The 26,983-nt window shown below is 33.0% G+C and overlaps 4 protein-coding genes across 5 annotated transcripts; 1 reads left to right on the forward strand and 3 right to left on the reverse strand.

The window, feature by feature from the left end:
* Nucleotides 1–570: 570 nt before the first annotated feature.
* On the reverse strand, nt 571–6,082 carry LOC113855874 (TMV resistance protein N-like). Its single transcript, XM_027487505.1, has 5 exons — nt 5,625–6,082; nt 4,219–5,314; nt 3,811–4,083; nt 1,877–2,809; nt 571–1,266 (listed from the first exon to the last, which is right to left on the reverse strand). The coding sequence occupies exons 1-5, from the start codon at nt 6,080–6,082 to the stop codon at nt 571–573; spliced, it is 3,456 nt and encodes a 1,151-aa protein (XP_027343306.1).
* Nucleotides 6,083–9,862: 3,780 nt separating this feature from the next.
* Nucleotides 9,863–14,938, reverse strand: LOC113855875 (TMV resistance protein N-like). Its single transcript, XM_027487506.1, has 5 exons — nt 14,352–14,938; nt 12,991–14,089; nt 12,517–12,798; nt 10,789–11,676; nt 9,863–10,546 (listed from the first exon to the last, which is right to left on the reverse strand). The coding sequence occupies exons 1-5, from the start codon at nt 14,936–14,938 to the stop codon at nt 9,863–9,865; spliced, it is 3,540 nt and encodes a 1,179-aa protein (XP_027343307.1).
* A 1,139-nt stretch (nt 14,939–16,077) lies between these two features.
* On the forward strand, nt 16,078–21,245 carry LOC113856656 (ras-related protein Rab11D). Of its 2 annotated transcripts, XM_027488599.1 has the most exons (3): nt 16,217–16,375; nt 16,412–16,704; nt 20,459–21,245. In XM_027488599.1, the coding sequence occupies exons 2-3, from the start codon at nt 16,484–16,486 to the stop codon at nt 20,892–20,894; spliced, it is 657 nt and encodes a 218-aa protein (XP_027344400.1). In that variant the 5' UTR covers nt 16,217–16,375; nt 16,412–16,483; the 3' UTR covers nt 20,895–21,245. The 2 variants fall into 2 exon arrangements, with proteins under 2 accessions (XP_027344399.1, XP_027344400.1); XM_027488598.1 differs by having other exon boundaries at nt 16,078–16,704.
* Nucleotides 21,246–22,734: 1,489 nt separating this feature from the next.
* LOC113856655 (probable WRKY transcription factor 69) lies at nt 22,735–25,129 on the reverse strand. The gene is made up of 3 exons (XM_027488597.1): nt 24,728–25,129; nt 24,479–24,622; nt 22,735–23,438 (listed from the first exon to the last, which is right to left on the reverse strand). Exons 1-3 carry the CDS (start codon nt 24,862–24,864, stop codon nt 22,937–22,939), a joined length of 783 nt encoding a protein of 260 aa, XP_027344398.1. The 5' UTR covers nt 24,865–25,129; the 3' UTR covers nt 22,735–22,936.
* Between the last annotated feature and the right edge of the window lie 1,854 nt (nt 25,130–26,983).

The raw sequence follows: 26,983 nt of genomic DNA on the forward strand, positions 1-26,983 counted from the left end.
GTCTCAAAGAAAACGAATCACCAGTCCTAAATATAATTAATTAGATAAAACTTATAATTATTAAAACAATTACCATTAATTATACAAACTTTATTTCACATAAATAAGCCAGGGGACATAGTTGTCAACGCCAATACAAACACCTAATAAAGGAAACGTATTAGAATTAATGTCAATCCAAACCAAAGATCAGAAATCATGCATATCCCAATAGAAATTGGTCCCAAAGAGAAAAGAATCACCGACTCCTGTGAATTGTGATAGCAGACGATGCAAGCTAGCCAATCTTCAATTCAAGTTCATATGACTGTGTGTGTGCAGGAGGTGGTCCGAAAGATAAAATAATCGCCAACCCTTTTGAATTGTGACAATGAAGATGATGCAAACTAGCCAATCTTTACTGTAATTTCTCATTTTACTTCTTCACGTGCGCAAGGATTCACAGAACCGAACAAATAAATAGATTATTAAATAAAAATTGTTTGATATAAACTTGCAGGTCAACTAATTGAAGTGTCATTGCTTTAGAAAAAAAATCACCTCAATGTTTAAGGATGATGTTGTGAGCCTTCACTGTGATTGGCCTATCTCAAGGCCCATAATAGAGAGAGTATTTTCTTTTGCCTTGGCTTCAAAATTCTCAATTTCATCTTCCTCAGTAACCAACCAATTGTAGGGGAGCTGGATTTTGGGTCCAAAGCTGCTATCTTTTTTTACATTACCAATGATAAGTACTGGAAGGGATGATGAAGAGCATCGTCCTTCATGTATCTCTTGCCTCATTTCATTCTCCTCTACATCTTCATTCTTCTCTATATCTTTCTTCACTACCCTCCGTAACCCCCACTCTTTCACCACTAAACCTGGACAGGCTTTAAATGTGATAAGTGCTTCTGTTTTTACAAAATGACAGTGCTTCCTAGAGATAAAGATTATCCAAAGATGTTCTGAGCCATTGATCTTAGCCAATTCTAAATTAAGTGGCATATCAAAGCGCTCTTCTGTGCATTCACTTTCAAAAGACAGATAAAAGGGATGTGGCAATGGGAAGGATGTGGAATGATGTGAAGAACTAGTAGAACGATTGTTTTTTTGAAATGCCACACAAAAGGCAAATCCAATCCAATCGTCATCCTCGTTACAGTGCCCTATCCTTATGATTGAATCCCCTCCAAATCTATGATTGAACCACGGTGGAATCTTACCAAATTTAGTATCAACACAACGTGAAATAATGTCAAAGCCACACCGAAAATGACGGGGTTCCTGTACCGGATCAAAGAAAACACAAATCCGTATGTATATCAGAACAACAGAAAGATAAATTGCAGTAAGAAGTACTCCCTTGAGTTTGGCTATAGACACAAATAAGATATCTATAAAATTAGACAAAGTAATTATATATTATAAATTTTTTAAGTGTATTTTAAAAATATTTATAAAATAAAATAGTTAAATTAGTGAGTTATATATTAAATAATAAATATATTAATTTATATAAATATAATGGATGACTGTCTTGTTAATATAACTTTAAGAATAAATAAAAATATAAACAAATTAAAAAATTAATGCATATAATTTAAGTATTTATGTTTTATAATTAAGAAAAAAAATATTAATACTGTCTAGCCCGTAAGATAATTATCTCGAGTCCTGAATAATGATAACTTGATGAATATACTGTTCTAAAATTCCTTTTTACTTTTCATTTACGAAACAACATTTAATTATGGGAGTAGTTAAGAAATTATTTAAGCTCATGGCAATGGCACAAGTTTAAATATATTAGATTATCAAGCTTCCTATGTATTAGAGTAGAAGAAAAAGAGACAGTGAAAAATTGAGAAAAGAAAGGGGTATGGAGAGTGAGCACCTTAAGTAGTCTTCTCAGCCAAGGAAGTTGATATCTTTTGAACGTGGAATGAAACACAGTCAAGCAGTCAAAAACATAGAATCCTGACCTATGATCACGAGATCCTGATGCAGTTAGGAAATACCTTCCCACTGATGAAGCGCTTTTTGTTGGCAACACAGGAAGATATTCTAGAAGACGGCAATGTGCTAAGTTTAAATATGCTAGACATGATAGCTTGCTTATGGTATTAGGTATTGAACAAAATTTGTTTCCTTGTAGATTTAGTCTTTCCAAACACATTAACTCTCCAATGGCATCGGGAAATTTCATTAGATTGCAAAAGCTCAAGTCCAGAAAAATCAAAGCTTTCATATGGGAAGAAGAGTTGCGAGTCTTGGATCTGGGGGGAAGAATCTGGGCCTTATTGGTTAGTTCAGCATCTCTTTCTTGTTTCAAGTTGAATGTCATAAGATCTGAGCAGCCAAACAAATCTAGAGTTGTAAGAAATACCATGGTATTAATTTCGCTGGGTACACACTTAAGTTTTGTGCACTCTCTCAAACTCAAGAATCTAAGTCTTGTAAGAGCCCCAATAGATACATGAACAGTGGATAAACTTGTACATCCATCCATGTTAAGGTACTCAAGCTTTGAGGCCACCTTAAAATTTGGAGTGCTTTCAAGTTTTGTGCAACCAGAGAGATGTAGGACTCTCAAAGACCCTAAATTAGATACTCTATCATCACCAAAATCTAGGCTAGTCAGATTGGTACAGTTTCGCAAACTCAAGAAGGTGAGGTTTCCAAGAAGTCCAATTGATTGATGGAGTCGTGAGAGCTTTGTGCAACCAGTAAGATCTAGCCGCTTAATGTTAAGGCTTCCTTCAAAATTTGGTGTCTCAATAAGACACTTGGAGTTGCTCAAATCCACCCTTTTCAGAAGTGGCATATTCTGTGAAGAGAATCACCAACCAGTTGTTAGCATGTTACATTAAAACTTCATGTTCATTAATCCATCTTGATATGCTTTCAAAACTGAAATCAAAACATAAAAAAAAGAAAAAGAAAAAGTGAAATATTTCATCCAAATTGAACATAAAAAATTACATCACAGAAATATAGTTTAATTTTGGTTTATTATGTAAAAGATATTTTAAAATGCCCCCTTTAAAATTACATCACGTATACTAGTATTTAAAAAGTAGGAGTGGAAAATTAAAACTCAAACCTACCTATTTTTATTGGGATCGAGTTTATTTTCTCATTAGCTTCGTTTAACTTTTTTTAATATATTTTAATTTCTGAGAGAGTGTTTGTTTTCTTTCTTAAAAACAATTTTCTCTTTTTAAAAATAAAAAATTATTTTTAAAACACTAATCAAACATATCCTAAGTCAACTATATTTAATTTTCTAATTTTTAAATTAGTTTTCTACTAAAAATTTAAAAATAATTGTGATGTCACTTAAAAAAAATAATTTTTCATTCCATTATTTTCTTCAAACCAGTAAAACGGGAAAAAAATTATTACACTGTGTTTAGATAATGAAAAAAATAAGAAAAAATGCAAAAGAAAGATAAAAGAATTAAAGTTATTTAGTTAAAAAAAGAAATTGGAAAGAAACAAAAGTGAAAACCTCGATCTATACTTAGTTGTGTCCAAAAGTATAAAAAAAAAAGTAATTATGTTTAATGATATATATATATATATATATATATATTATGCATAAAATTTATTTTATTTAATATTCATATAAAAAATCTTGTCTCTTTTTTACTGTCTAATTTTTTTGGCTCTGAGATGAGAAATGTAAGCACAAAATGCAATGCACTTGATTTCTTTTTTCTTTACTATTTTTATTCCAAGCAAATTATTAAAAACATAATCTCTTATTATATCTCTTTTCATTATTTCTTTCTTGTTAATTTCTTGAGCTCCAAAGAAAGAAAGTACCTTAGGGCCTTCCCACAGTCGTTCAATGGCACTGTCAGGCATGTTTAATTCCACAAGACAGAAGGGATTAAAAGTTGATGGCAGTGAAGCAAAGGGGTATCCATGCCAAAATAGATAATGCAGTCTCTTTGAAAGAAAATTCAGAGTTCCACCAAATCTATTATCATATAATATCAGAAGTTTTAGATTCTTCATTTTCGACAATCCTTCCGCGTCCCACATGGACACATTTTCTTCTTGATGTAAAACTATAGCCTCAACTTTGTTTCTTTCCTGAAAAAATAAAAAAAAAGCTACTTAAATTAACCAGATTACACACACACACATAAATATGCAAATCTGAACATGTTACAGTTCACAAAACAAGCATTAATCAACACTGAATACTTTTGAAATCGAGCTTCTTACCGTGTTTCTCTCAAAAACATCATCGAGATCCATGTAACGCCACAATCTACTCCGCTCTGCTGGATTGTCCACACATTGATCATCAACAATTTTCTTCCCGAGTTCTTGTAACATTTGATGCATATGAATTTCTTCATTTTTAATGGTTATCATTGATTTCTCAACCATAATTAAAATTCCAATATTATATAATAATCCACAGCTATCTAGAATTCGTTTTACATAATCTTTCCTCTCCCCTTTAAAGAAACAAGCAATGTGTAAAAATATATCTTTTTCCTTACGACTTAATCCGTCAAAACTTATTTTAAGCACCTCCATAATTCTGTCATCTGGATTTTCTTTCAATCTATTCAAGGCACCTCTCCATTGGTCAGCATCACGAGTACACAAGAAAGAACCCAATACTTTTAATGCTAATGGAAGAGATTGAGCATATGTTAATATTTCTGGAATCATCTCCATACAGCTGCTACTTGGGGGACTTTTGAAGGCTTTTTCACAGAACAATTCACGAGCATCTTTCTCACTTAATAGTGGAACTTCATATATTGCTTGAGCTCCGTACACTTTCAAAATATGCTTATCCCTTGTAGTAATGATCATTCTACTTTCAGTATGTAACAATTTAGGATTTATAGCTAATTTCTCAAGTTGATGTACGTCCTCAACATTATCAAGAACTATAAGCACCTTTATGTGATGTAGTCTATTTCTTATAATTCCACATATTTCTAAAGGACCGTATGCGTCTAGATTTTTTTCGTCTAGAGTTTGACGAAGAATTTGTCTTTGTACAGCAACAGCATCTCCATCTTTATAAATTTTGCTTACGTTCTCAATAAAGCAACAAGCATTAAATTGATGAGAGATTCTATTATATAAGACAGTAGCATGAGTCGTCTTTCCTATTCCGTTCATTCCCCATATTCCTAACACTTGAATACCATCGTCCTTTGAGGTTAGTTTCAAAAGGTTTTCCAATGTTTTTACACGAGGTTGTATTCCAACAAGGTCATCAGCAAACCCTGAGAATTTATGACCCAATGCTCTAATTATTGCTTTAGCAATATTATCAATCTCTTTAAACTCTGGCCTGAAAGAGGAAATTTATGACGGCTAAATTATCTACTTAGAAATCAAGGGAGACTATTTTAGATAAAAATCACTTAAATAAGAATCACTACAGACACTTAAATATTGTAAAAGACAAAACTTTTGCTGATAAAAACACAATTTGCATTCAAGCAATAATAGAATAAGCATAATTTTGTTAAATAAGCTTGATTTGTAAAATAATAGTGATGATAATAGTCAAAACTTGCATACGATATACACAATCGAACACCACAAATTCATGATAATAATCTGAAGCATAGAAAGAGAATAATAACCTTAATACTTACTTATCTCTCACATCCCAACCAACCGAATTACCCAAATTCGTCATAGCTCTCTTCCATCGATCAACCTTATCCGGATCTTGTTTGAATTTCAGAGTGTGTAAAGCAAAGGCATCCTCGTACACTCCATTCTGTTTTCGTACGTGAGATAGATCCACGTCATAGAAAACAGGGAAAACGGTTTGTTTGAATTGTTGATGGCAATGAGCAATAGCAGCCATTTCATCCAAGCACCACGATGAGGAAGCATAATGTTGAGAGAACACAATTACAGAGACTCGAGAGTCTCGAATTGCTTGTTCAAGCTGTGGTGAAATGAGTTCTCCTTTTTGGAGCCTTTGGTCATCTTTGAAGGCAAAAATGCCTTTTCTAATGAGATGAGAATAGAGATGATCCACAAAAGTGTTGCGAGTGTCAATGCCTCTGAAACTGATGAACACATCGTATCTATAGCTTTTCATGTCTTCATTACTGCATGTCGAATCTCCATGAGAGTAACCTATGCAACAATACCCAACATTAGTAGCCCAAATATTAAATGAATAAAACAGTTTATTTGTAAATTAATAGATTTTCAAAGGGCTGAATCTCTTCAAGAGTGTGCGTAAGTATTAAAAAGAGAAAAAACAAGAAGTAAGGATCCTAGGTTGTTCCCTATATGGGCATAAGCTCTTGCCTGAATCGTTAGAGTTCATCTTCTCTCAACAAGTCCTTCGAACGTCCAAAATTCACCGCACAAGTGTTGTAGTACTGATTCGTGAGAGTTGAATCTGAATGGACTTCATGATCGCCATTGGGTCTGTTTATATAGATGATGACAAATTCATATATTCACATGCATCCTGCCGGCTAGAAAAATGTTATTCAACGTTGTTCCACATACGCAATTGAGCATCTTCTTTGCAATAGTTTTATTCTGAAAGGCACCTTTCTCAATTCTTTCTTACATTAAACGTAAATATAATAAAATGCAACCTAAACTTATTTCACGCCGGTTGTCTTTCAAATATCTTAAAGGGCTACCTGAACCTTCATGAAAAGAGATGTACAACAAATTAATTAAAATATATTAATAATGTAAAAGAATTATACTGTCATTTGATTTATTATATTAATGAGAATTGTTAGTTTTTATAATATTTAATATAAAATTATATTTACGGTATATTTCAATCAGTTAATAACGTATAAATTTTTATACTGACAATAAATTAAAATTAATATTATAAAAAATGTTGTATAAATTTATTTTAATAATATTTTGCTGTGAATGGAGGTAACTTCGTAATGGGTTAGCCGGGAACCGCTCTTTCCATAGACATTCTTTGATATCTTGATCATTTGTTTAGGATAAAAATTATATTTTTAAATTTATAATCTTGAACGACTTTGACTTGAATTCAGAAGTACAGACCATACATGAAAGGGTATATTTGGCATAATCCGAATAAATTAGCTTAAATTTTCAAAAATAATTAAAAGTTGAGAGTAAAAAGTTAGAAGTAAAAGCTGATAAGTTAAAGTGTCTGATAACATTAACTATTAATTAAACTAATCTAGTAACTAATGTAAAAATGAGACTGAGAGAGGTGCATTTTGATCACAATTAATATCAAGTTATATTGATATTTTAAAATAGTTACGTAATCTTTTAAATAAAATCAATTTTCAACGAAAGAAAGAAGCAGAGGATAATGAAAAAAAGGAGAGAGTAAGAAAAAAGAATGTTAAACAAAATATAATGTTGTATGTTAGAAGAATAAATTACTTTTTTTTAATATATAATAGGTATAGATATTTATAAATCTTTATCAAATATATGAATATCTAAAAGATAGTTAGAATGGATATTTTTGTATTTCTCAGTCTGCTTAACCTATCTCATTTTAACCTGCTAAAATGCAAGCTAATGACAGGTTAAATAAAATTGCACATCATAGTCATTTTTTATTTTTTAAAATAAAAAATAAATATTTATCAATTAAACATAAATTTTTATTAATATAAAAATATTTTGAAATATTAATTGAGTTTTTATTAATTTTTTCTAGTGTGTTAATTTTAAGTGAATTAACTCATTAATTTTTGGACCCACTAACATTTTTTTTATTTTATGATTTTTGGTGAATTGATCCTTTATTTTGTCAATTTATCTTTAAGGGTTGTTTGGAAATGGAGATTTTGAAAGAGAAGGAAAAAAATGACATAAATTTATATTTTAAATTTAATATTTTTAAAAAATAAAAGATATAAATTAATATATTAACAAAAAATTAATATATTAATAATATAGTTATCATTGTAAATAATATATAATTCTTTTAATTTAAAATTAAAAGAATACCATCGCTTCCCTTCCCTTTTGAAAATTTCCTTCCAAACCTACCCCTAAACAGATAAATTTAGAAATCTAGTTCATTTTTCTAAACAGTTAAAGCACGGACTGGCCTAGTTTATGAAAAGCTTTTAACAACCGAAAGAACAGGGTTAGCACATTTTATGACAAGCTTTTCACCGACCAGCCTATTTTTACACCCGTATCCCCACCTGGCTTCGCTGTATGTATAATTTCTTATGAACATAAGCTCTGCTGTAATTACACTTATTTTGCTTCATTGCCAGTTATTATACTTACTGTTCTTTTACTAAAATATGGTACTAAAAGTACCTTTACAACAACACTACCCAAGTCTTGATATACAATTGTTTTAAATTGCTGATGCAATCGCAATTGCGGCCATTGCATCAAGGAAAGGAAACTCTGATTTTTGTAACCGCATATCCCATTGCAACTACATCATCCACATTTATTTGCAATTTTTAAAATCTTGACACGATCATATTCGTGACCACATTTTAAAACACAATCAAAATCTTTTCAATGATTTAAAGCAATGGTCTGCATCCTAGAATTGCCACGCCAAAGCATTTTTCCTTCTATTCAACGCTACAACCATCAGCTTACCTCTGCATACTTTCACATAGGCTCAACATTCAGGAACCATCTGAAAAGAAAAGTTGAAATTGCCACATTACAAAAGGTCACGGAGAACTTACGTTTGGATGCGAAATGAAATACAGAAGAAAAAAATAGATGAAAAAAAAAAAGACGAGAAATAAAATAAAAATAGAGTGAAGAATATTTAATGGTTTCCGATAAGAGAAAAAAATGATAAAAAAATTCCACTTATTTAGATAAATATAAAAGAGAGTGAAAAGAAATAATTGTATTGCATTTAAAATTTATAGAAAATTAATATTAATCTAATTTTTTATTAATAAAAGTTATTTTATTTGTTTTTATAATTTTTAATATTTATATTAATATTTTAAAAAAATCCTCCCAGCCGTCCAGCCCCACATAAAAATAATTTCCTCCCTCTTAGTTCATACACATCCAAACACATCAAGAGACAGGGCATATGGATGAAGGGGGAGATAAGAAGTCTAATGTTCCCAACTTTAAGAAAAAGTTTAGTATGGTCTTATAAGTCATTCCAGAGTAAGCAACAATTCACGTACCAATAGAAACAAACTATTTGCTTCTTTTTATTTCATTTCTAGTGAGTCACAAAACAGCTAATGTAGATGTCTTAAAGAGTAACTTTAATTGCATACCCAGTCAGAATAAGTTACCAGAATTCCAGCATTTGGAAAATATTCCCTTCACATAAAAGAAACTAGCATTTCGTTTACAAAAAACACCTATTATTAATTCTATCTAATAAGAAGTCACCCTTACAAGTTGCAAGTGCTAGGCCAAACTGGTCTAACAGATAGTGTTTGGAATTATTATTCTTTTGGTGTTCCAAAGCAGTAAAGATTAACAAGTTCTAAATTTCATATCTAAGATAGTCGTAATCAAATTGATTCTACTTCATCTACCCTTCTTGTTATTTTCAAGTCAAAACTGACAAACAGGTTATAGAAACATTGACAACACGTGTGTGAAAATGAGATCTACTAAATTTATGTGTTCCAAAGAGAGGGGATACGTGCACACCTAGCAACATCATAGAGCATATATGATGATTAATTAGACAAAAGAATTACCTATCCTTGTGATAACTAGTCAATCTCTTTGTAATTTCCTCTCTAACTTCATGTGAGCGGAGAGGGGAGTAGAAGAACTAAATAAGAATTAAATTAAATTATTAAATAGGTGTCATCATATTAAACCATAATCATCGTGCACGAGTAAAAGAAGCATAATTACCTCAAGCAAGACGTGTGATGTACTTTCACAGTGATTGGCGTGTGGAAAGGCCCATACTAGAGAGATTATTTTCTTTTGCATTCACTTCAATAGTCTCATTTTCTTCTTCCTCAGTAACAAACCAATTATAGGGAAGCTGTAATTTAGACTCAGAGTTGCTGCTGCTTCCATGCACATCCTCAGTAAGCAACCAATTATAGGGAAGCTGGATTTTAGGCCCAGTGCTGCTGCTACTTTCATGTGCATAATCATAACAAAAACCATCTACTGGATCAATAAAATTTGGATCAAAGACATCTTGCTCGAATACCATGCGTAAGCCCCATTCTTTTATCTTCAAACCTGGTTGAGCTTTAAATGAGATGGATGCTCCTGTTGTCACAAAGTGGCAGTGTGGCCGAGATATATAGATTAGCCAAAGATGTTTTGAATGTAAGCCATCTACCTTGTTCAGGTCTAAACGAAGTGGCATGTAAAGGCTTTCTTCCACGTGTTCACTTTCAAAAGAAAGATAAAAAAGAGGTGAAGAACCCATTATGGGATGATCATATTTTTCAAAAGCTGCACAAAAGGCAACGCCAAGCCACTGATCGTTCATAATGTTTGCTACCCTTACGCTTAAACCTCCCATATATTGATGGGAAAACCACGGTGGAACTTCATTCCCAGGTATGACAATGTCAAAGCCGCATCGGAAATGACAAGGATTCTGGTACCAGTGCAAAAAATAACAGATATATTAGAAGTAGAGGATAGGGAATCGGTGCAACCGAAAATGGTGCTATTAGTGCAGTCGAGTGCAGAGTACTGGTACTAATTTGCATTTTTAACTATATAATTTGTACAAATTAAGAAATACTGGAACTCTACATTCGACTGCACCAAACAACACCCTTTTCCACAGCATAACAAGAGGGGAAGAGAGAGAGAGGAGGCATGAGGAGTATGCACCTTAACAAGTCTTTGTAGCCACCAAAAACCCAAGTCTTGACTTTGTTTTAGATAGTCGAAAAAGGGACAATCAAAAATATATAAGCCTGACCTATGATTATGAGATCCAGATACCGTTTTAAAATACCTTCCCCCTAATGAAGTAGCATGAGGAAGCGCAGGTAAAACTTGAAGATTGTTGCAGTGCGCTATGTTTAAATATGCCAGACGCGAAAGCCTACCCATATGTGGTAATGTAACAAAGTTGTTACCCTCTAGATTTAGCCTTTCTAGACACATTAAGTCTCCAATACCATTGGAGACTATATTTAGGTTGCAGAAGCCTAGGTCCAAAAAAATCAAGTATTCCAGACATTGAGAAGGCATGAGTTCTGCAGACACAGATATCTGTCCCAACAAGGGAAGCTTCTCAAGTTTTAAGCAGCCGCATAAATCTAGAGTTATAAGCGATGTCATACTATTCACGCTTTGGGGTATACTAAAAACATTTATGCAGTCTCTCAAACTCAAGAATTTAAGTTTTGTAAGATTCCCAATAGATTGATCAATCAATGCTAAACTCATACATTGATCAATGTCAAGGTACTCGAGATTTGAGAATTCTGTAAAATCTGGCGTGCTTTCAAGTGCTACGCAGCCAGAGAGGTGTAGAACTCTCAGAGAACATAAATTAAATTCAGTGCCAATGTTCAGGCTGGCCAGATTGCTACACCCTTCCAAACTCAAAAAATCAAGTTTTTCAAGAAGTCCAATTGATGGATGGACCCGCAGTAGATTTGTGCATCCAGTGAGATCTAGCCATTCAAGTCTTCGGCATCCTTCAAAATTTGGCGTCTCAAAAAGATATTTGGACTTGCTTAGATCCAACCTTTTCAAACAGGGGAGATACTGCAAAAATAGAGTTAGCTACTAACGGTTAACACGCTGTATTAAATGTCATTAATTCACTTTGGTATGCCTTCGAGAATGGAGTGAAAACTTTAAAATTAAATCTTCTATGCAGTTTTCATATAGAATTTATTCTTAATATTTTTCACTTGTTATGTGATAGAGAGTTCAATAAACAAAAACCAAATAATTGAAAAATGGTATTGTGTGTTTATTAATTAATTATATCTCTATACTATTAAGAAAATATACACAGAGTAATCTATATGAATAAAAAGTATTATAACATAAAAAGGAGAATATGTATTGCAATTCTCAAGTATCTATTGTCACTCATGTTTAAGAAATTTTTATATAAAATACCCCTAGTATTAATATAGTTACAAGAGGAAGAAAAAAGTTTATTTTAGACAAAAATTACTTAAATTAGAGTGATAACAGACACACAAAAAAACAATGTTGGTGAAACTCTTATCTCGTGGATTCTTTTCTTTTATCAAATGGTATTGAATGATTATTCAGTATTCATCATTGTATGTGGGTTTTAAAAAAAAGGAATGCATTCATTTGGTACAATGCATCAAATGAAAGTGTTGTTATTATTTTGTAAGTTTAATTCATTAAATAATAAAGTAACACACCAGTCGATAACAGTATAATATAAGCCTACACAATCATATAATTGGAATTTGATAAGAAAAATAAAGATAAGGACTTCAGTCGGCACGAAAATTGTGAGAGTAATAGAGATATTTCATTAGTCTCACAGTTGCGCTCATAATGGTAATCGATTAAAGAGAAAACACAATAATAAATAAAAGAAATACACCATTAAAGTACCTTGAAGCCTTGCCATAGTTGCCGGATGTTGCTATTGGGCAAATTCAGTTCAACAAGATGATAGGGCTCAAAATTTAAAGGCAAAGAAGTAAAAGGGTAACCATGCCACAGAAGATACTTCAGACTGTTAGAAAGAAAATTAAGGCTTCCAGAAAAATTCTTATCATATAGTATAAGAATTATAAGGCCCCTCATTATAGACAATCCTTCAGCCCTCAACTGATAGTACTCAGGGATATCCTTTTTTTTATCTACAACTATGGCTTTAACCTTGTTTGTTCCCTAGAAAAATAAGAACAAACATGTTTACGATTGGGAAAAGAAAACAAATTACTTGAATCAAGTAATCAACTGGACTTCTTTTTAATAGAAATAAAAATATCTATATATCTTTATTCAATAAATAAAATGCTAAACCTTTCTAATGAATGAAAGGAAGATCATAGAATTTAGATTTGGAAGATAACTTATTACCGTTCCTGTCATCAAGACATCTTGAAAATCTTGGTAAAGCCAAAGCCTACTCCACGACCCTGGATCTTTGGGAAATTGTTGCCGAACAATTTCCTTTCCCAATTCTTGCAACATTTCATGCATATGAATTTCCCGGTTTCTAATGTTTATGAGTGATTTCTCAGTGATAACTGGAATTCCAATGTGAGGGTGTAATCCACAAGCATGTAGAATTCGCTTTACATAATCCTTCTTCTCCCCATTAAAGAAACAAGCAATGTGCAGAAATATTTCTTTTTCCTCTGGCTGTAATCCCTCAAAACTCATTTGAAGCACATTCATAATTTTGTTGTCTGGATTACTCCTCAGCCTATCCAAGGCATCTCTCCATTGGATAGCATCTCGGGTACACAAGAAAGAACCCACTACTCTAATTGCTAACGGAAGACGTTCAGTATACTTGAGTACCTTCGGAATCATCTCCATATGCCTGTTGGTGGGATCATCAATTTTGAAGGCTTTCTTATAAAAGAGTTGGCAAGCATCACTATCATTCAATAGTGGAACATTGTACACTACATTCGCTCCATACACTTTTAGAATATGCTCATCTCTAGTGGTAATGACCATTCTACTTCCTGTGTGAAGCAATTTAGGATCTATAGCCATTTCTTGCAGTTGTTCTAATTGATCAACATTGTCAAGAACTAGAAGAACCTTTATGTTGTGTAGCCTATTTCGTATGATTCCAGATATTTCGGAAGGACTGTATTCCTCTAGATTTACTTCGTCTAGAGTTTGATAAAGAATTTGTTTCTGTACAGCAATAGCACCACCATCTTTATAAATTTGCCTTACATCCTCAATAAAACAACAGGCGTCAAATTGATAAGAAATTTTATCATATAAGACAGTAGCATGAGTTGTCTTTCCAATTCCACCCATCCCCCAAATTCCTAAAACTCGAAAATCATCATTCTTTGAGTGTAATTTTAAAATTCTTTCTAATGCTTCGACGCGAGTTTGTATCCCAATAAGGTCATCAGCGAACCCTGAGAATTTATGACCCAATGATTCTATCACCGCTTGAACAAGTTTTTTAATCTCTCCAAACTCCGGCCTAGAAGCGAGGAGGAAAATAAAATCACTAAATTATCGACTCAGAAAACAAGGGAAAAACCAAATAGAAATTTGCATTAGGATAACATATGAAATGGACATAACTTCTGTCGATAAAAATGTGAAATTTACTATCCAGTTTCTAACTAGAAAAAGAAAGTATAGTTTGTTTAAACAGTCTCAATTTGCAAAATAGATAAGAATTTCAACCACAAATTCATGTTAATTGTTAAGAACGGAAAACGACAAAGAGAATAGCTTACTTATTCCTGACATCCCAACCAACTGATCTACCAAAGCCCGTCATAGCTCTCTTCCATAGACCAACCTTGGCTGGATCATGGTTGTACTTCTCTGTGTGTAGAACAAAGGCATCCTCGTACACCCCACTCTGGTTTCGCACGTGAGATGGATCGACATCATAGAAAACAGGGAAAACAATTTGTTTGAATTGTTGATGGCATTCAGCAATAGTAGCCATTTCATCCAAACACCATGACGAGGAAGCATAATCTTTAGAAAAAACAACAATAGAAACTCTTGAGTTTTTAATTGCTTGTACAAGCTGCGGTGAAATGAGTTGTCCTTTGTGGAGCTGTGTGTCATCCTTGAAGACGAAAATGCCCTTTCTGATGAGATGATGGTAAAGATGATCAACAAAAGTGTTGCGTGTGTCGGAACCTCTGAAACTGATAAACACATCGTATTTACATATCCCCTGAGTTTCAGCTGTTTCACTGTCGCCCAATGGGGTGAAATGGGACGAAGAGCGACGACCCAGCAGGGCCCTAAACGGTAGCAGGAGGAATGATCTCCAAGAGAGTAACTTAGCAGTGATATGAAAAGGCATGTCGTGAATGAATGAGTGAATTTGAAGCAAAATAGAAGAGAAGAGAGTTGAAACAGAGGAGGAAAGGGGAAGGTGCACAAGGAGACATATACAACGCTTAGCATCTTCCCCTTCCTATTAGTCAAAAAGATGCATTACGATTACGACAGATAGAAAATGTAGAATACAGTTCTGCAATGTATCCTCCAAAAAAATATTAAAGCTATTTCCAAAGGCAATGCTTCCCCTAAATATTTCACTGTCATAGATAAGATATTGTCAAGTAATCTGTTAGAAGAGAGACAACATTCATAGCTTATTCTTCCAGAGGATTGAATTTAACTATTTAATAATAATAGAAATCACGAGACTTGTATCCAATTATCAAATAAAATACAAATCTCAGCTTTAATAATTGAATTTAAATATTTACTAATAATAAAATTTTATTAAAAATTAAATATTTTTTATATCTCTAATATAGTGAATTTTTTTAATAAAATTTTATTACTTTTGATAGTTAAAAACTAAGGTTAAGAAAATTCAAGAAAATAAAGGATGAACATAAAAATTAAAAAACGTTAGAATCCGCAACCCAACTCATGAAATTTACTAGCATGCGAGGAAGTATTGCAATCAATTTACCAAAAAGTGACTAAATATACAATTATTCAAAACTTTATAAACTCTTACATTATTACAAAAACATTTTTTCCAATATATTTTTTAGTATTAATTAAAATTTACTAAAATTATAAATATATTAGAAATAATATTCAAATAAGTTTTTAGATTTATAATTAATCATTACTAATAAAAATATTTGATGAGTGTATTAAAAAAATATTATATTGCTTACCCTTTTCTTATATTTAAATAATTTTTTCATATAAAAATATAAAAAATTTTAAAAATTGCCCACAGCAATTTTTGACATTGGTATTTAAATTTTTTAATTTTTAAAAAAATTATCATGAACGAGTTTTAATTTTTTTAATTATTATATTTGAATCTCCATGCCGGTCTCATACTCTTGTAATACTTAGTATATGCTTATAAAAAAAATAAAAAAATGGATAAATAGTCCATAAATTGAAGTTTAAAAGGGGTAGAAATGTGATGATTATTAATTTATGAAAAAAAAATGGAGGGTCCGTACGTACGTTACTTTTGAGATGTATTAGGAGTTAGGAACGAGATGCAGAAGAAACGGAAATGACCAAATAATAATAATATTTTATTATATATTATGATAGCGTGCATCGCGGAGGTGGTGCGAAGGAAAAAGCGCGTAAAAGTAAAACGAGGGAAGAGAAGGGTTTGTTTGAGTTTGATTCTCAGAGCTGCACACGATCCCCACAATCCAAGCCATTTAATTTCGCAACCTATCCCTTCTTTTTCTTTTATAACTGAAAATATAATTTCCAATTTATCAAACCCGAAATTCCCTCCTCTCTCCCTCTCTCTCTCTCTCTCTCTCTCTCTGTGTGTGTGTGTGTGTAACATAGCACAACGCTAACGTGGAATAGTTTAAAGATAGATAATTGGAGAGTGAGTTGGTGAGATATGGCTGGTTACCGAGCTGATGATGAGTACGATTACCTGTTCAAATTGGTTCTGATTGGTGATTCTGGTGTGGGCAAGTCCAACTTGCTCTCTCGATTCACCAGAAACGAGTTCAATTTGGAGTCCAAGTCTACTATTGGGGTTGAGTTCGCTACCAAGAGTTTGAACATCGACTCCAAGGTCATCAAGGCTCAGATTTGGGACACCGCTGGCCAGGAAAGGTCTATTTCTTTTCACTTTTTTATTGCTTTTGCTACTCTCAACTATTATTGTTGCTTCTGTTTTTCTTTCTTTTTTTTTTGCTTATTGTTTTAAGTGATGTGTGAAATTCTAGTGAATTGGATTGGACTATCGAATACCAACTCTATGCTATTGCCCTCTCTTGTCTTGTTCTCCGATTACACGTCTATATTGCCTTATTATGATTTATGATGTTATGTCTAAGGCTTAATGTTTTGTTGCTCTCGTATTAGAGATAAGTGTTTTTTTTTCCTTATTAAAAAATGAGATAACTACATACACACCATAATTCATTGGTCGCTCGTGTCAACACATTCAGAAGGTCATTGTAGCATCAATTTTTTTTCAAGTAACCCTCCTGATATTAGTTTGAAACTTCATCTTCCATTGGTTTCATGCCAACTTTAGGAGCTAGTGAAAGGCTGAAGATAAGTCAAGTTAATGATTTAAGGATTCAAGGAAATATTAGGGTGTCTGTGTGCGTGTGTATCATTTCATATTGTTGCTAGAAAAGTGATGATACTGATGGGTTCTTAAGGACATAGGATCCTCCCTACATCACAATATTTACACTTTTTCATCTGTTATCATGTCATGCAAATTCTACTACTATAACCATCCTTGACAGTTTGTGAAGGAAAACTCAGACTGACAGTTTAAACGTGCTTATTTATAAAAATATGCCGCCATTACTAGGGCCTTCTGGGTGACGAGATAAATCTTATATAATTCTACTTTTTCTTGGTTGATTTTGTAAACAGTATGCCAGTACTCTAATGCCAAAAATACTATCTAGTATTCGTGGTTATTGCAAAGCAGTTGACAATTATTCATGCTAAATTGAACCTACCAGCTATGCATGCCCTTTCTGATGGAAATTTCCACCAAGGAACGTTAGCTTTATTCTCAGGTTTATCATCCTTAATTCCATTTGCATAAAATCCACAGATGAAATAATTATTTTGATAAGTCTGGATCAAAATGAAGATGAACAAAGGATATTCATTTTAATTACCAAAACAAAGGATATTCATTTTAATTACCAAAACAGTTCTAATAAGTAGCTGGATACTGAAGCAGTGAAATGAATGATACAAGGAACCCCTTTCTATCTTTCTCTGTCTCTATCCCTAGGTATTTGAGAGACGTGGACTCACCCTCCCTTTTCCTGATTATTCCCAATCTGCCTCACAACTCTCTATTCCCCCTCTATATTCAATCCCCCTCAAATCTGTCATATTCTCAACTACCTGATCTGTTATTGTCAATTTCTCAACTGATTCTCATTAACTTAAACTAGTAAAACTCCCTTACTAACTGAACCTTTCCATTCAGCTTATCTAACCCACTTTATGCCCTAGATCAGGTGATCTGTGAAGCATGGATACCAGACACAACAGTACCAGCTAATGTAAATGATATAGGATGCCAGGGCACTACTATAATGTGTATGTGTGTGTGTGTGGATGGATGGTTGTATGTATGCACCATAACAAAAGATCTAAAATGATAACTAATTTGTATATTCTTATTTGTTTCTCTTTCTAATCATAATGAGTCTCACAAAAAGCATTTCAGAGATTATTTCTTAATATTTTGTATTACATATGAAGCTGAATATTTGGTAAAAAATATAAATATTGTTTTAATTAATATATTAGTGATCTTGAAGTGTTCATCTATATAGAGGTGTCAGCTCAAGTGTTTGAACCATATAAAAATGCTTGACACGTCCAAATGTCCAATACTCTTACACCTCAAGCAAGGGGGGTTTTCATATTTCATAACTGGTGATCCCCATTGATTGATTTATCTGTAAATTAGAAAGTGCTTTCTTTCTGCATATTTTTTACTCTATATAAGTGTTCTGAGCTTAAAAATGAGTTTAATATTTAAATTTCCTGAATTGATTAAGCAACAATTGCAAAAGTGATACTTTCTCTTGATAATAAATTAGTAGTTTGTAAGAAGTTGCAAACTGGAACTTTTATGAGGTATTATTATCTGCATGGTTGAGACTAGGCCTTAAGGAGCTTTTATTTTCATATCATATGGAAGATTGATCCCTAACAGCATAGAAAATTATATAATTGTGCAGGATAACATGAAATTACAATTCATATTATGGCTTTCAATTTTCTTATAATTTTTGTGTTTTTAGACATGACATGCTCATATCTACATGCTATCACCAAGAACCTGAACCTGCATGCCATTGTTTTGTGCATGTATCAAATGAACAGAATTTAAATATTTAATTCATGTAGTTCTGAATATGCATCAACTTCTTGCAAACCTTATCCTTACTATGCATTCATGTAACCCCTGATGAACTTATGCTTAATAGTTAATATCTAATGGTGCTCATGTTGAGGATTCTGCTGATTACTTGCCTACTATAATATTTATCTATGTAATGCACTTCCTAGATATATGTAAGATAAAGCTAGGTATGGAGCTACTCAATCTAGTTGCATTGGCTCACAGTAATTAATAGGAAGGTATCTATATATATAATCACTGTTATGAGTACAGTTAGACCAATGAATCATAAATTAGTACCACTATTCTTTTGGTTTAATGACCAGTCTGGTCTCAAAAACACTGAATCAAAATATGTTCTGCTCAGGTTATAATTTTGGTGATTAGAGTACACAAGTATTTTTTCAACCACATATAAGTGTTTTCAGCTTTATAATGATTTTAATATCTCAAGCAAGTTCGCTAGCTGTTTTAGCATGGTTTTCACAATATTGTTTTCAGTGTCACAGTGTGTAACAAGTTGTACAATGTACAGTGTCACTCCTATGAGGCATTATCCTTAGCATAGCTGAGGCTGAGCCTTAAGGACCTTCTAATTTAATATTTGTTTGAAGGCAAGTTATTTAATAAAATAAGATAACATGAAGTTGCAATTCATGTTATGGCTTACCTTGCATTTTGTTTTTTTCTCATAATTTATTGTTTCTAGCAAACATGTACATGCAACCATCTAGAACCTGAATGTGTGCAAGGAATATATCTCATATTTATTTCATATTCCCTTATTTGGACAACAGTCTGGTTGGCACTGAGTGTACCTCTGTATCTTCTAAATGTTATCCTTACAAATATATGTTCCCCCTGGTGAACTTATGTTTAATACCTAGTTAGTGCTTAACTTTTATTATAGACAGTGATAGTGGGAGCATTTGTACGAGCTTATTTGGGCTCTATGGAAGTGGTTATGGCCTTTATTTCAAAGTACTTTTTAGCTTATTTTATTCAGCTTCATGGAGAAGTTCTCATTTGAGAAGAGCTTAACTAATTTGTCAACCTATATATATGTGTGTGTGTGTGTGTGTGTGTATGGTGAATTGATTCTTATTAATCAAAGAAGAGGTTTTGCTTAGTATGAATCCGTGCTCCTCTTAAATCAGTTTTCTTCACTAACTTTCTATATGGATCTGATGATATTCTGTCAAATCTACTTAATGATATTGTACAAAGAAAACATTGTTTCAACCAAAATATGTTCTGCCGAGGTTGTTCTAATTCTTAAAATCAGATTCTATTCTCTAATGCTGGTGATTAAGAGTTTGTCAGAATTTTTCTAAGGAAGAAACGCAGTTGGTGTGCAAATTTCTGGCAAAGTAGCACTAAAGCATTTAGTGATACCTTTATTAATGGGAGGAGAATTTCTTTATTGCTGTGCTAGATATTACATCCACTCACTTGAATTGTATTCTGTATTAGGTACCGTGCCATTACTAGTGCTTACTATCGCGGAGCTGTTGGTGCCTTACTTGTATATGATGTCACACGCCGTGCTACATTTGAGAATGCTGCAAGGTGGTTGAAAGAGTTGAGAGATCACACAGACCCCAACATTGTGGTCATGCTTATTGGAAATAAGTCAGATCTTCGGCACCTTGTTGCTGTCCCAACAGAAGATGGAAAATCTTTTGCAGAGAGGGAGTCTCTTTACTTCATGGAGACTTCTGCCTTAGAAGCAACCAATGTTGAAAATGCATTTACTGAGGTTCTTAGTCAGATATACCGCATAGTGAGCAAGAGAGCAGTTGAGGCTGGCGACAATGGCAGTTCTTCTGCTGTCCCATCTAAAGGACAGACAATAAACGTAAGAGAGGATTCTTCAGTTTTGAAGAAAATTGGATGCTGCTCAAATTAGATGATTCATCAATGGCGTTTGGTTTTTATAGCCTGTTTTATCTTTGTATATGCCTACATGTGAATCATGATATCATCTTGTAGAATAAGGTTAGTCTTGCATATTGTTTTGGACTACGTTTACTCTTTAAAACCATCATCTATACGCAGGATTTATGTTTCGTATAACAGTCATTCTAAAAACGTGTTTGAAACAAATAGACCTACACCAAAGTTCATATAGGTCAAAGTTTATTTGCAGGATTTGATATTTGCCATGCTTCAATTCTGGTGCCGCTAGTAACAGCTTGACTGTGTTTTAGAAATTAAATTTCGAAGCCCTTGTGTTTATATACCGTATGTACTTGGCCATTGACCACGGACGGAGTTGGCCACTTTGAAGATGACTTAATATAAAGATTTAAATTCACATGTTTCCGAAATCAATATATTGGCAAAAGAAATTATTTGTATGTTTAAATAGTTTTTACTTGGTTTCCCCAGGTGATTATTTCGTGTTTTGAATTGTAGCAAAAAATAAGAAAAATGTATTTATATATCGAACTTTAGAGGCGTTTATAAACTAAATTTGTATAATAAACAATGAAATATTAAGAGAATAGAGGAAAGCAAGCGAAGAATAGAATAAAAAAGAATAAAAAGGTGATAAAAAAGTATCGTAAACAAATTATATGAAAAATATAATCCTTTATTTAAATTCTCATTCGATTTAAACATCAAAATAAACTCTTTTTTACTGTAAAATCTAGCTTACAAAACAATTTGAATAAATTCTAAGAAAGAAATAAACTAATTTTTTTTGTAAATAACTTGAGGTGAAGATAAAATACTTGATTTGTATAGCTTGAAAGAATAGACAATAAGAATAGTTTTTTTTTTATTAATTTAAATTCGTGTACTTATCACTTGTTAAGTATTTGTTTATTTAATGTTTAACTATCGTGACTCTCTATTGTATGCAAATTTGACAATGATGATATAATAAATATATTTTATGAAACATGTTGGATGATCATAATTTTTTCCCATCTATTAAATTCTTTTTTTGTTTTAAACATTCAAGCTTTAAAAATACAAACATATTATCTTGTTTAGGAGAAATTGTTGGGTAGTTTAAGATTATATGGTCTTATTACTCACATCGCACTGCATATTACTTTTTTATTATAAAGTTCATATATATAATTGGTTGGAACTGACATGTCCCTAAACTATACAAATTTTTTTCCTATTTAGAGGATAGTGACAGCGAACCGTTGTACTCATTATGAACCATGAAAGGAAAAGTTAAAAGTGTTCCCTAGACCAGCAATGGAGCAAATACTAAGCCTAGCATACTACACGAGTTGGATTTTCAAACGATCTTTAGTAGATTCCTTGGAAATGCATGGTATAAAATAAAAGGTTTAACTTCCATTCACTCCAAACGTTCCGCGGAATATAATGATATAATGACAATTTGGGCTATGTTTGTGATGAATTTGCGTGTAAAATCAGGTAGCAGCCGGGCATTTTCATCTGCGGCAGCAACAGAAGGTATTAACGAAATCAGAACAGGTAAATTAGTGTCCCTCTCAGAGCCAGAATTAGTGGATTGTGGTAGAAAAGGTTGTGAGGGTGGTGGCACCATAGATGATGTATTTGAATTCATAATAAAACATGGAATCACCAGTGAAGCAAACTATCCGGCCACAGCAAGTATTGAGACTTGTAAGAAATGGATAAGATCCTTATTTGTTCTGCAGAGAATCTTAGAAAAATGATGGTGGATTTTCATAACTCGGTTCAAGTGATGGATTCAATCATTCAAATTTGTAAAAGAGAAAAATGAAAAAAGATGGATCAAATCTGCAAAAGCGATAACCTTGTATAATTAATCGTTTATTCAAATGTACAAAGCAAGAAAACGAAATTCATGAATTGTAAATTAATTTATTTTTAAATTATCTCTTTACTTTCAAATATTTTAACAGCGCACGATTTTCAGGCCGTGAATACAATATCACTATGCAACGCTGGACAAATGAAAAAGGTCCAGCAACGTTATCCTGTGATGCCGCCGCACCGAATCGCGCTGTCTCTCGGAATATTCTTTCGCCGGAAAACCGCCGAACACTCCGGCAACTCGCCGAGATCGGCGAAGAGCGACTCGTCCTCCTCCCTCATCGTCATCGCCATGTCCTCCACCTCCCCGCAGATCGGGCTTTCAAGGACGCCAGTGGAGGTCACGTCATCGAACCATCCGAACTCGGCGTGGTGGTGGTGGCTAAGCAGAACCGCAGAGTCGCCGGCGAGTTCGAGGTCGGAATGGGTAACGAACACCGTGAGATCCTCCGGCGGAAGCCTGGCGGCGGATTCGGCGGGGGAGGCAACAGCGCCGTCGCGTGGGGCAGCGGAAGCGGCGGAGGAATGGGATTTTGGATGTGGAAGTGAATGGTTGTGTTCGTAAGCGTAGGTTACAATGAGCTTTGTGGGGTCCACGCGGCTTCTCTCAACTTGCTTCCTTGCGGGACACCCCTTCGAACTGCTGCATCGGTAATATCCCCTGCATTTCCAAGGTTCATTTTAATTAATTATTTTATCAACTAATTAATTAAAAATTATAATATATAAAAATAAAATTTGGTAATGGAAAATGTTAAGGGACAAAAGGTGATGTGGATTGGGATGATACTCCAAAACTAGGGGAAATGGCACTTTTGTAGATTTTGCCATTTCTTTAGGCGCGTGTTTCTCAATCCCTCTCCCGTTAATCATTATGCAATTCCAAAATAATAATAATTAGAAACTCAAATACCCCCTTTCTTTATTATAAGCTGTCATCTACTCTATGTTTATTTATTTTTAATGATTTAACACTTGGATTATTTTCAATGTTAAATATCTACACAATTAAAGTGACAAAAATACAAAAATTTAACATCGGTTAATTCAAAACTGATTTTAATTTAGTTGCCAAGTTATCCAATCCTAAATTGATTGATAGTGGAGTTGACACAGTAACATATACAGTTGTCTGTGTTGGAAACGCAATGTTGCATGAAAAACATATATACATGCACAATCTCATATGCTCTTATTCTAGTCACAGTATATATAATTCATAAGAACAACAGATAAACTAGTTTATCTGTGTGAAGCTCATTAAACACAATTATATAAATGAAATTTCTAAAACGGGAGAAACTGAAAGGCTAAAAAAAAATATCATACTTAGATAATGACGGCTTCCGGCTCCAGATTTTTATATTATCTAATAATTGTGGCGTGAAGCCAACGCGGTTCAGTGCCCGCGTGTGCTATCACAACAACCTACGTTCCTAACTACCACCGCAATCCACATGCGCATTTTAGCACAGCCGCCTTCAACCAGTTTTTCTACGCCGGCACCGGCCCATCATTCCGCCGTGCATTTCAAATTCAAGCAAACACCTTCTATATAATTAATTTCTAAATTTGGTTCTTATTCCAAAAGATATTTACCATTATTCTTCTTTCCTATTAACTTCCCATCTTGATCCCTTAAACCTAAGCTAAAAAATAATGGTTAATTAAAGTAATTAAGGTAAATATAATAGTATATACCTTGGATAAGGGGAGCCTTTGATGGGCTTCTGACCGTACTTCCTCCAGGCCCATGAGTCAGACGGTGGATATGTCTCTCCTTTGTTCTTAGATCCATCCACGTCACCGATCGGTATTGTTACCACCCTCTTCTTCATCTCCCTCCTACGTATAGTATCATGAACATGAAACTCTCAAACGATTAACTTCCCAATTCACATAAAAATAAAACATAAAAAAAGAAAAAGAAAAGAAAAGAAAATTAAAAACCTTTTCTTTGGCGATGGTGCTTCAGTTTTAGTGTCTTCACCGGAAGAGGGAGAAGTAGGCCCAGTTTCTGAGGTGGGCTCGAGCTCATCTGGGTCAGCCACATATAATGGTTGGCTGTTGAATCTCCGGTTATACATGATGAGTTGGAGTGAAATTAAATCTGGGTGGTCAATATATTATAATATAATTTGGTATGTGTTGTGCTAGAAATAGTGATTAGCTAGGTGAGTGGGCTTCACCGGAAAATGAAGTGGGGATTGGGCGGAGGAGTGGTGGTGATGAGGGAAGAAAGGTAAGAGTGAGAGTGAGAGAGAAGAAGGGGTTGGGGTTGGGGTTGGGGTTGGTGTTTAATATGAGCCGCCATGGTGACAGATTGGCAACGGTGTAGTTTATTGTGGACGTGCGAGCAAATACCCAATTAATAAACATATAACATGGAAGGGGGGGCGGGTTTTATTTGATGGAGTTAGGTTCATGATAAACAATGTTTTGGCTTCATTCATTGGTTGGTCTGTCATGATGCTATGAGTCTATGTATATGTATATGTATGATTAGGGTTAGTAGACTATGCAATGCTACAATATTGTCATATTTTCAATTCGTCTAGGTTGTGTTCGGTGGCATGGCATCCAAGCTGAGAGAACAAGTGATACATATGAAAATGTTTTTCATGCATTCACTAATTATATATATGTAGTGAAATATATATATATATATATAATAAAAAATTAAAAAATGATAGAAAAAAAAGTAAAAGTATTATGTACATAATTATGATTGATTAATTTTAATTTAAAAACACCTTAATAATGTCAACGTCTATTTAATACATTTTATCTTTGTTTTATTTCTCCTTTGTCATATTATATTGTTTATTATATTTATTATTTTTCTCTCTTCATCTTGTTATATATTTCTAAGGTTCATACTAGAAAGTGTCCATCAAACATTTTTCTTGTTAGATACAATGATATCAAAATATATGCGAGCTTTTTAGAGCTTCTAGGATTTATACGGCTGGTGATACTTGGTAGAATACAGGGTAAATTGGTTTTGCTATTAAAATTAATTAACAAGTAAAATTTCTGAGATGTTTCAGTGACAAGGTTGACAACAATTATCGTTAGCTTGTTTATAAGATTTTCGAATAAAAAATTGGACTGGCCTTCATTCTTTGATTGATGTAATTTATCTTCTTCCACTATGTTTGCATTGTAAAATTTGGTAAAAATAATTAATTCTATATAGTTAAATATGTTAGCTTATACATGCGTGTGCGCTTTCTCTTTGCCTGTATATAACTCCCCCAGTATATTATCAAGTTGTGAAGAAAATTGACTTTCACTCTTTTTCTAAGATAAAATATCCATTAACTATTACAAGTTAACTTTTATCTATTATAGTTCTTTTTTTAAAGTTATTAAAATTTAATATCATATATTTATTAATTTTTATATAGATATATTATAAAAATATACTTTAATTTAAAAACACATTTAAATATCTATTTTTAGTAATACACTAAATATTTTTTTCTATCACAGAAGACTAAAATCGTGCTAATTAACAATTGTTTGGAGGGATGTGATAGTAAGGAAAGGTGTCCCTCACTCTTACTGGCAGGAAGAAGCTAAATTCTACTAGCAAAGCTAACATATAGGCCATGGCGTCGTGGGATCTCCTTGTGCATGGTACGTACCTTGCACACTGACCACCACTTACAAAACAGCAAGTAAATGAAACATTAATTATAGATACAGTTTTTTTGTGTAAAAAATCATTTTTATTCAATAAATTATAAATATTTTACAGTAATCCATAAAACATAATTTTTTTTACGTATGTGAAAAATTAAATTGTATTTCTACGTGTGAAGAGATTATTCAAAAAGAGAAGAGTTTCCTCACTTATTGTGTAGTCTATTTATCATAGGCTTATGAAATAATAAACTCATAAGTTTCCTTTAATATAATAGTCTAATAAATCCAAAGAAAAATATCTGAAGTTTTAAATTAACAAAAATCAATGTCACTCAGCCCTATGAAAAATATAAATTGTCTGATCGACTACACAATAACTCGGGTATTATAATGCCTTTGTTAATTTAAGTAAACTGTGTGCTGAAACTCCTGTTTTGTTATTATGTCATGCTAAACAGGGGACAAAAACTGTTTAAGAGAAGCGATAAATCAAGGTTTGAAATTCTGGGAGAGACATTCACATTTAGTATTCTACATACATATATAATTATCTTT

Source organism: Abrus precatorius, unplaced genomic scaffold (genome assembly GCF_003935025.1).
Source record: "Abrus precatorius isolate BTA unplaced genomic scaffold, Abrus_2018 Scaffold11, whole genome shotgun sequence".
In the NCBI taxonomy this organism is placed as follows: domain Eukaryota; kingdom Viridiplantae; phylum Streptophyta; class Magnoliopsida; order Fabales; family Fabaceae; genus Abrus; species Abrus precatorius.